A 9784-nucleotide genomic window follows, 5' to 3' on the forward strand; every position below is an offset into this window, starting at 1 on the left:
GCAGAGCTTTAGGACTATCTGGTCTTTCAAATGAGCCTCAGGCTTGTTGGACCCTTTATCATTAGATCTTTTTTTTCCTCTTTTATAACTATAATCTTAACAAACATGTTAATCATGTCATCCTATAGTTTGAACCTGTTTATGATGCAAAGTTAAACTGTTTATGATGCAAAGCAGATGTCTGATTAATCTTTTTAATTAATTTGAATTGTAGTTTTGTGTGCCTGGGCTTTTCTGTGTAATGTGTATTTCACTGCTTTCCAGTTTTTTTTATTTTAAATCAGTTTGTGCCAGTAAGCTAGAGTTTGAGAGGAGAAGAAAGAAGATTTGGTGGGTGGACAGGAATCATGGGAATTAAGGCAGGACAAGGCTCTCCTTGGGGCTTTAATTTAGGATTGAGAGTAGGAAGGACACGATGAGAGAGAACAAGAGACAGAAACGCAGTCGGAAGACAAAATGAAAAGACAGATTTAGTTCCCCATGGCGGCGGTGTTGGCGATGTACAGCCCATTATGTGGAGCACTGATACAGAAAGAGCGGGCACTGTGGCCCTAACCCAGCCGACCATACCCTCCCCTGGCTCTCTCTCCTCCATTCTGCCCCTGTGTCTTTCTCTCCTCGCTCTGTTTCATTCCCTCGTGTCCTTGAGACACTTGAAGTGCGAGAAGCACCATCCCACACTCTCTCACCTCGCAGTGCTCTGAATTTAATAGCATCTGTGTCAGCGGGGAAAAGTTTTCATTTTGATCAGTTTGTATTTTCCCAGCAGTCGATTTTGTGACTCACTGTGGTCTGACAAGAAAAAAAAAAGACTTTGCAGAGGCTGTGACACTTGAACAATTTTGTCAGGAAATGTAGGTGGGCAATTTTGCCAGCAATTATAGCCAGCATGAACTTTCTCTGCCAGGTTTTTACAGTCCAGTGTGCTACCAGGTGCACCAGGTACATTTTAGATGTGGCTGCTAATGGGGATCTAATCAAACCTTGCATGTTCATCAGACTTTATTTACACTCGCAAAGGTCACACTGAGGAACTAGAGCCCTCTTCTTCTGCTTTAAAGGAGACTATTTGGGTTCCGATTGGATGTTTCTGACATTGGAATTTCTTCTGTACCAATATCACTACCTATCGGGAATTGATGACAATTTAGCCTCTGGCGGCAATGGCCAGTGTTTCAGGGCAATGTAACCAGTAGGTATCTGGACCAAAACTTCCTCTGTGGTGCGCCTGTCATAGTTTACAGTCCAGTTAGCAACCTGAGATGAGAGAATGTAGCTTCGAGTTGAGAGACGAATAAACAGAAAAATGAAAGCCGACAAAGTGAAACTACTCGGACTACAAAACGGAAACCAGAATGCTTCCACTATCAAAATCTTGGTCCCTTGCCTACAGATTCTGCATTCAAATGCAGATATCTGTTCATAGAGATTGCATTAAAATAGACTCCTTGGTGGTATCGATACGATATTTAATCAGAGTATAGAAGCATCTAGATGCTTAGCAGAAAGGTTGATCAGTGTATGTGAATATTTTAAACACGTTTCTCTCTCTCCTCCAGCCTATGATGGACAGAAACAAAGCAGCTGATCTGCCGAAGCTGCAGTGTGGTTTCATCGATTTCGTTTGCGCTTTTGTGTACAAGGTCAGACATCACACCTCACAAACACACAGAAACATTCACTACTGAGTCCCTTTAACCTACTAAACATAGCTGGCTAAACTGTGGGTACATTTACATGCAGGTCTGACGTTTTCTCTCAAGACCACATGAGTAACATTACTGAGTAACTTTATTTCAGGTGTGCAACTGGATTACCATAATCGACATTGTCCACACTCATTCGTTTGTGTTATATTTATTTGATTTTATAAATGTTAACACTTTGGATCTAACAAAGCAGTATTGATTTGATGTGATTTAATTTGTCCCAGGAGTTCAGTCGTTTCCATGTGGAGATCACCCCCATGCTGGACCGCCTGCTGAATAACAGGAAGGAGTGGAATGCCCTGAAGGAGGAGCATGAGGCCAAACTGGCTGCCCTCGAGGAGGCCAAGAAAGCCAAGGAGGAGGAAGCACAGAAAACTGGGGGGGCCAAACAAGGTAGGAGGCTCTCACACGCGTGAACACTCACAGAAAATGCATTACTGTCTCAATTTCATGTGAGTGTCAAATGTATGGTAAAACTGCTGCTTGGTAACCATAATAACACACAAATACACACATACCGGTGTAGAAACTGAAAAATGTTTGAATTAATTTTTCACTTTAAATAAAAAAAATAACTCCTTGTTTTCTGTCTTCCTTCCTTCCTTCCTTCCTTCCTTCCTTCCTTCCTTCCTTCCTCCTGCAGCGAGTGCAGCCCAGTCACAATCAAAGACTTGCATTCTCAGCTAGAGATGCTACAACAGTACCAGCTTGCTTGCTACATGGATGTGGTCCAGCACTGGGTTTCCTCAAAAATAATGTATTATACAGTAAACTTCAAAACACTTTACAGATGTCTCCTATGGCTGTATTTATTGATATTTTGTCCCTTCGACGCTTTCCTCTACTGCTTTCCTTCTGCACTGCTTCTTGCACCAGCATATGTTATATGTCATATGTTGAAAATCAAGAAAGAAAAAAATTATTTCAAAAAACACTATTTATTCAGCTTTACCGTGCACATTGCTTTAAATTGATTATAACAGTGCTGGCTGCTAGCCCTAACTGAAACCAGCAACCAAATGTAGTAGCTAATGGGCTAAAACATGAAACGAGTCCATTTAATCTGGGATGGTGGCTGGTCTACATCTAATCCAAATTTCCACATCAAAAAATGTTTAGTTTTGCAAAAACCTCTGGTTGGTCAAAACCGGACAAAATGTGCAAAATGTAGAAGCTGAAAACATCTGCAGTCTGAGGATGTGGCTTTCATGAACCCTTGATTGAAAAGGTTGAAGACAAAAGATGTCAAAAAGATTTAGATAGTAGCAAAAGAAGGTCTAAGACAATCAACAATTCATAGCTCAGATTGTCAGGCGTTTTGGTGTTTTAAGGGATTTTGCATAATATCCTGTGTATTTTGTAGATGTTGATCCTTTATGATGCAGTAATATTAACGGAGAGTGAAACAGGGCATATCAACACTGTCTGTGAATCAAATGTCAACAGTTATTTTGTATTTTTGGCTCAGGTCTTGTGACATTCACTGTGTTGACACATTAGTCTCAGCTTGTTTGTCTGTATGCTGTCAAGAAGTCAGAATGTATAATGAGCATGAAAAGAAACAGAACTTAGCTTGTAAGATAGATGTACGTGTTGTTCTGTTATTGGTCCGTCACTGAGAGCTCATTTTCTGCTCTGCACTATTGGTTTGACTCGATACTGTAAATTGAAATCTGTTATAAGCTTGTCCATACTAACAAATTATTATATGCAAAATTGTCTTTCTGTAGACTCATTTCTCTCTCAACACACAGCATGTATTACTTTTACTGTAGTTGGTGATGAGGAAATGTGACAGTGCTTATAAGTCACTTTGCTGAGATTAGTAAAGATTATTGCTATTTTCTTACTGAATTACTTCAATTACTTTGTGTCTGTGTTTTTACTGAGCTTGGTGTGTGTGTGTGTGTGTGTGTGTGTGTGTGTGTGTGTGTGTGTGTGTGTGTGTGTGTGTGTACAGTATGTAAGCACATGTCATGAGAGAAGTATCTAAATATACCACCGCTCACTGTGTGTGGACGCCCAGTGCATCAACATCAATTTCTGAGTAGTTTCATTGCTCTGAATGGAAAACAAACATATTTGACATATATTACATATATACTATATAATAGTATGATCAATAGCAATATATATATATATATATATACAATATGATCAGCCTTTCCCATGGCTGTTCAACTGTTTCAGTGATCTTGCGATGAGCGGTTATGAAATGTGTGTATTTCAGCATTAAACACTCATATCGGTGTATGTATGATGTGTTTTTACATAGACAGCATATTTGAATGCTCTTCTGTCGGAATTTAATTTCCAAGACACCTGCTTGTTACACTTTTCCTGCATGTTTGTTGAACTCTCACTGCACTTTCATTCCCGAGAGAATCTGTTTGGAAAGGTTTTGCACTCTTTTCAACCATGAGCATTTACAACCCAGTAAGCATTTGACTGACAGCGGTGTGCAGGAGCTGGCTAAGTGTTGTGCAAAAACTTATTTTCCCAAAAGTAGGTATCCTCACTGGTAGTGTGTCTTTGCATCCAATTCAAGCCAGGGAACAGAAATGACAAAATTCTAAATCTTTTTATCCCAAACCACTAATGTTTAATGATTCTACAAGACGGTTGTCAAGCTTTAAATTGTTCTATTTATTGAGTATCTTGTCCCAATGATTGTGCTTGAACAACACAACCCAGAAATCTCTGATTTACAAAAGAGACTGAAGTTAAAACTGTTTAATTCTTTTCAAAAGCAAATGGTTTTCAGTAGTCTAGGTTACATATAACTGTTGTTGTGACAGCATTGTAATTCCTATATTTCAGTAGTAACGAGTAATGTGTTGGACCTGTGTCTTGCTGGCTAAATGTTGTTGTAACTTACATGTCTGCGGTATGCAAAACCTTCTAACCACATTTAGCTCAGTTTAATTCTAGAGGCTTAGACATCTTTTGACCTGCAAATGACCAAATCCTTGCTTACTGAGAACAGATCACCCCGAGGACAAAGTAAGGGCACACTATCTGGACAATTCTAGGGAAAAGAAAATCCTGACACCACTCACAACCCAGCCCCAGCACAACAACAGCAACATCTTTATGGTAAACGCATGTTCAAATTCAAAGCAAACATGGAAAAACGTTTGTTGTGGGTTTTTCACTAACCGATGCAAGTCGCAGCTGTGGAGGTTTACAGTAAAGTACAGTACGTTTTTCCATGTTCAACATGTAAAATACTGGAAACTGGCTGTGTGAGAGTAAAAGATATTTCTGTGGATGGGAGAGAATAATCTGCAGCACTAATGCAGGGTTGCTGCAGGAAACGGAAACATGCATAAAAGACGACTTACACAACAGCTGACAAGATATACATATCTGCCAGCTGCACTATCCATTTGAATGCATTCGTGTTTGTACACATTAGTTAATTTCCCCACCTAGAGCCATACATAATGCTGTTACAAAACACAACATGAAGCCAGAGTGGGATAATGAAAACTGATCGCCACTGGAGCATCAACAGGGGGCAGGACATGAGCTAAATTCATCATCGCCTTTCTCTGCCTCCCTCACACGCTGTAGTAATATAATAATAGCATGGATACATAAGCTAAGTGTGTGTCGTCACTGGTGTATGACGTAAGTCCCCATGACGTAAAGGCATGCTGGGAGCTCAAAGGATTGCCGTATATGGTTGTGATGATCAGCGGAGCTTGCAAAGCTTGGCTCTGACGCAGGGATAACCCGTGACTGCAGAGAGAGAGAGAGAGAGAGGGAGAGGGGGGAGAGCAGCAGCTGCAGTACAAGCAGTGAGCCTGCTCGGAAGGGAGCTTTAGCCTCATTCTAGCAGCGATCGGGGGCAGTCGTGACTGCAGAGCTGCCAGCCTGCAAGCCACAGCCGAGGGAGCAATGCAGGACTATTTATAGGACCACTATGCATGGGTTGGCTGCAGTTTCTAAGCAGAGGAAGTCACTTGACTAGTTTGCGCAGGCTTTCTTTGCCCCCAGCAAATGCATTCGTCAGCATTTTATGACGCACACTTATTTATATGGTAGCGTTTTAGCCGATGCCCTGATCACCTGATGACCTCAAATTCTGACAGTAGGACATGGGTTTCAGGTAGTGATGAGTGTGCAGTGTCAGAGATGCAGCACTGGCATACCCAGGGATGAAACTGATGAGTTTTTTTAGCCATATTTAAAAATTGTGTGGCATTTCTATAAAAAATCAAATCAATAAAAAGGTTAATTGATTGTCAAAATCATAGTTAATAAAATTCTAGGACAACAATTGGATGAGTCTTACTCCTGTGACCTGTGGAAGCAAAGCACCAAGATCAGTGTGAAATAAGTGCGGCGATAGTTGGATTTCTCAGTTTTCAAAGACAAAAAGATATTGAAGTAATGGAATAACTGAGAGATCTGAGGACACACTGATGTGACCTTTTTAATCACGCCTTTTCTCACCTTTCTTCAATACATGCCCCAAACCATACCAAATCATTTCAGTCGCAGCAGGTGTGATGTGGCTTCTTGGATCAACATGTCTCATGAGGACAGTTAAGAGGCTTATCCAACGTCTCGCACAATATGCAGGATCTGTGCAGAAAGCAACTGTATCACAAACTGAAACACTGATATATTTGCCTGAATCTGTTCCGTACTGCTGGACTGTGAAGCAGTTGTTCTCCATCTCAGGGTCAAAATCCCCTGAGGTGTCAGGGGATGTTTTGGGGCTAATATAATTTATAGCCATGAAATAAATGTTACTGAATAAAGAATATTATAGTATTTAATTTAAGCCAGGATAAATGCCAATCTAGCAAACCAACAACATCCAACGGTAAAATTGAAACATGCATTAATGCAACAATCAATAACCTCAAAATACAGGTTTCTGCCTCTTTAAAGGCAGTTTTTCCTTGCCGCCGTCTAAGGAGTTCGGTCTGGGCCTGCTCTATGTGAAAAGTGTCCTGAGATAACTTCTGTTATGAATTGGCGCTATACAAATAAAATTGAATTGAATTGAAATTAAAATTGCATGTCATCATTTAGTGGATGTGTGTGTCAAAAAGGGTCAGCTTCCACTGTATTTAAGTCATCAGCGTGTTCCACGAGGTGACCTTTGACCTGATAGTGCTTTCTGCACTGTCATGTGTCCTGTCTGAGCTCAGTTGGCGTCCCGAGAGACAACACTCACTGAAAACCTAATTTCTCATTTATTGCAATGTGCAGAATGAATAACCACAAAATGCACTGCAGATGTAAACACAAACAAAGGAAACAGCAATTAAAATGTTTTTATGCACATTTCGCCTCGTGTTAATCTGTAAATGTTGCTTCCCTCCTATAATTGATGTACTCTATGTCTAATTTTGGAAACTGTGAGACACAACATTCTCTTTAAGAAATGTAAAACAAAAGCTGTCGTCATCCTCACTACCCAGCCCAGTCTCATGCCAAAGCGTGTAATAGAGCAGCCGATTTACTAGCTGATACTGTCAGTGTCATGTTGTGCTGCACCTAGACTAGAAAAATACATGATTATTGGCAAAGCAGTCTAAGGAGTGACAGTCTATGTAGGAAGGAGGGGTTGGATGGATGGATGTCATTCTGGCAATATTGATCATCGGCCAATCAGTGTAAATGCACTGTATTGACTAATACGCCCCTGGCTAATTAAAAAAAAAAGTTTCTGCCAAATAGGTGGTCATTTGACATGTAGTCCCGATGGGCACTCACAATGCCTGATGACTATGCTGAACAATCTGGTTCTAGGACGATCTGTTGGATTTCTGGTATGTCCCAAATTTCAGTCGGCTGTTTGCGGTCTGAGCAGATCCACAGTTCCCATGATGCTGCTGTACAGTGATCTGTTATAAACTGTAGTGAGCTTGTTTTAATATTAGCATTAGCAGTGTAGCATTTTATATGGGACGAAACTGTAACCTTGAGTGAGACTGAGTTGTGATGTAAAACAGACCATATTGTCTGCGTCTTCAGCTATATGCCGCTCCATATCTTTCCTTTTTCTTACTCTCTGTTCAATTGCACAAACTACTGCTGCCTTTCTCTCTTTTTGCCAACATTGTTGAGGATGCTGGTGTCTTGTTTGAATGAACTTGAATTATGGGCAGAATTTATGGGTGGGACCAGTCAAATGATCCATACAATGGCAGCATAAAGGTTGCAGGTTCTGGTCGTACAGAAAGAAAGAATAAATGTGTAGTATGTTAACACAAAGTACAAGAATAATGATCAATCACAGTGCCCAGCTTTACTTAGAAAAAAATCTAACTGAACTAATATTTTTTAAATTTTGCTTGACAAATGAAAGAAGGAAGGAGGAAAAAGTAAGCGAACCAATGTAGCCCAATCACATCGCCCCAGACAGGCTGTATAGAACGGATGAAGGAACATCATTCACAGAGTCTCAACATGGCTGACTAAAAGAAGTCATAAGGTTGATAGTGGTGTCTTGTCCTGGTGTCCCTGTCAGAGTTGAGCAGAGGCTCATGGGGACGACAGTGTGTGTCTAATAACTCGGCACTGCACTGCAGAGCAGCTCTGTTTGCTGCAGTCACGACTGCCCCACAGAAACAACCAAACAGAGGACAGCAGGGCAGGAAATGGCTGACAGGATGATTTCTAATCGTCTGCTTTCTCCTCTGGCTTTGGGCTGTACAATTAATCACAGTCAAAAAAAGAAAAGGTTCATGCTTTACAAATGGCTCTATCAACCAAAGTAAAGTCACTTCAGTCATACATGAATTACTGGAGTTGGAAGTTTATAATGTTAATACTCAGTTGGAAGTTTATGAGGGACACCTAGCTGAAACTAATTCAGTCTTATACAACAGCTTTCCAATATATCTTACCCTCATGAAGGTTATGATGTTGGGTTTTTGTTGGAGCTGTTTGAGCAAAGCGCTGATTCCACTTTCTGGTTATTTTGGAGGCTGTAGTTGTAGGAGGTGCTGTTGAGCTAAATGATGTTTTATTGATCTAAGTCTGGCCTCATTAGTAGAATGGTTCTCTTAGAGATACCGTGGGCATATAGATTGTTGGTTGTGTAGCTACGAGCCATTTGGTTGATTTATTACAGCAAGTGAGAACTATTTTATGTTCTCCAAAGTGAGTCAAGCAGGTTTGTAGAGCCGTGGACTCTGCTGAGGCTGTTCCTTGTCACCAATTCTGTTTGTGGTAGTCATGAAAGGAATCTGTATCATCTAAGCCAAGAAGGGTCTACGCTTCGATGATCTCAGGGTTGTCTGCTTTTTACAAATGATGTAGTTGTGCTGGCTTTACTGGACTGTGACCCCAAGTCTGCAACGTGTAGGCAAAATGTGAAGTGGTTGGAATGAGAGCCATTGTCCATGGTACAGTGCAATGCCCCCTCCAGATTAGAGTCGTGTTCCCAGTTGAGGGTAAGCTTTCTGAATAAGATCGCATTGTGTACCAGACAGTCACTGTGAAAGGGTGAAAGCTGGAGCCTGATTGTGAGTTTGTCTATGTTCCAACTCTCTCTATGGTCATGAGCTGTGGGTAGTGACCACAAGAATGACATTTCAGATTCAAGAAGCCATGCAGAAGGCTTAGTGTCTTGAATCAAACAGCTTTGTGTATTGTTTAAGTGGTTACTTGTAGTGCCAAACCAACTGGGAATCAACACTGAAAGGTATAGCTTTGCAGCTCTATGTTTTTGCATGATCTGGCAGCATAGTACACACTGCTACAGTTGACATAGCTGAAAAAGAGAACACAGCCGCTATCACTGAATAATAAATGTATATATATTCGGCCTGGTACATTTTCCTCGTCCCTCGTATCCTTGGGGCTTTGTGAAACATAAATGTTACCATGTGTTTTTGCTGGTGTGGGAGTGACAGGAGACCAGAGACCATCAGTACAGCAGTGCTGGTATAGTGATGTCCTGCACACAGACATCATCAGTGCAGTCACTGACATGTGAAGCACAGTTTAGCCAGGCGGAAAATTGCCAGCGGCCTGTTAATAGGACGCTGTTTAACCAGGGGAAGACTGGAAAGAGGGAGTGTCTGTGAGTGTACCGCTTATGAAGC

The 9784-nt window shown here is 41.0% G+C and overlaps 1 protein-coding gene across 2 annotated transcripts in view; it reads left to right on the top strand.

The window, feature by feature from the left end:
* Positions 1-3572, top strand: part of pde6a (phosphodiesterase 6A, cGMP-specific, rod, alpha) — a 33791-nt gene extending 30219 nt beyond the window's left edge. For both annotated transcript variants that reach the window (XM_051419854.1, XM_051419853.1), the window contains 3 exons: positions 1560-1643; positions 1934-2102; positions 2353-3572. In XM_051419854.1, coding sequence (XP_051275814.1) covers positions 1560-1643; positions 1934-2102; positions 2353-2396 — 297 coding nt within the window. In that variant the 3' untranslated portion in view covers positions 2397-3572. The remainder of the gene's footprint in view (positions 1-1559; positions 1644-1933; positions 2103-2352) is intronic.
* Positions 3573-9784: the final 6212 nt, after the last annotated feature.

This window comes from Dicentrarchus labrax, unplaced genomic scaffold (genome assembly GCF_905237075.1).
Source record: "Dicentrarchus labrax unplaced genomic scaffold, dlabrax2021, whole genome shotgun sequence".
Taxonomy (NCBI): domain Eukaryota; kingdom Metazoa; phylum Chordata; class Actinopteri; family Moronidae; genus Dicentrarchus; species Dicentrarchus labrax.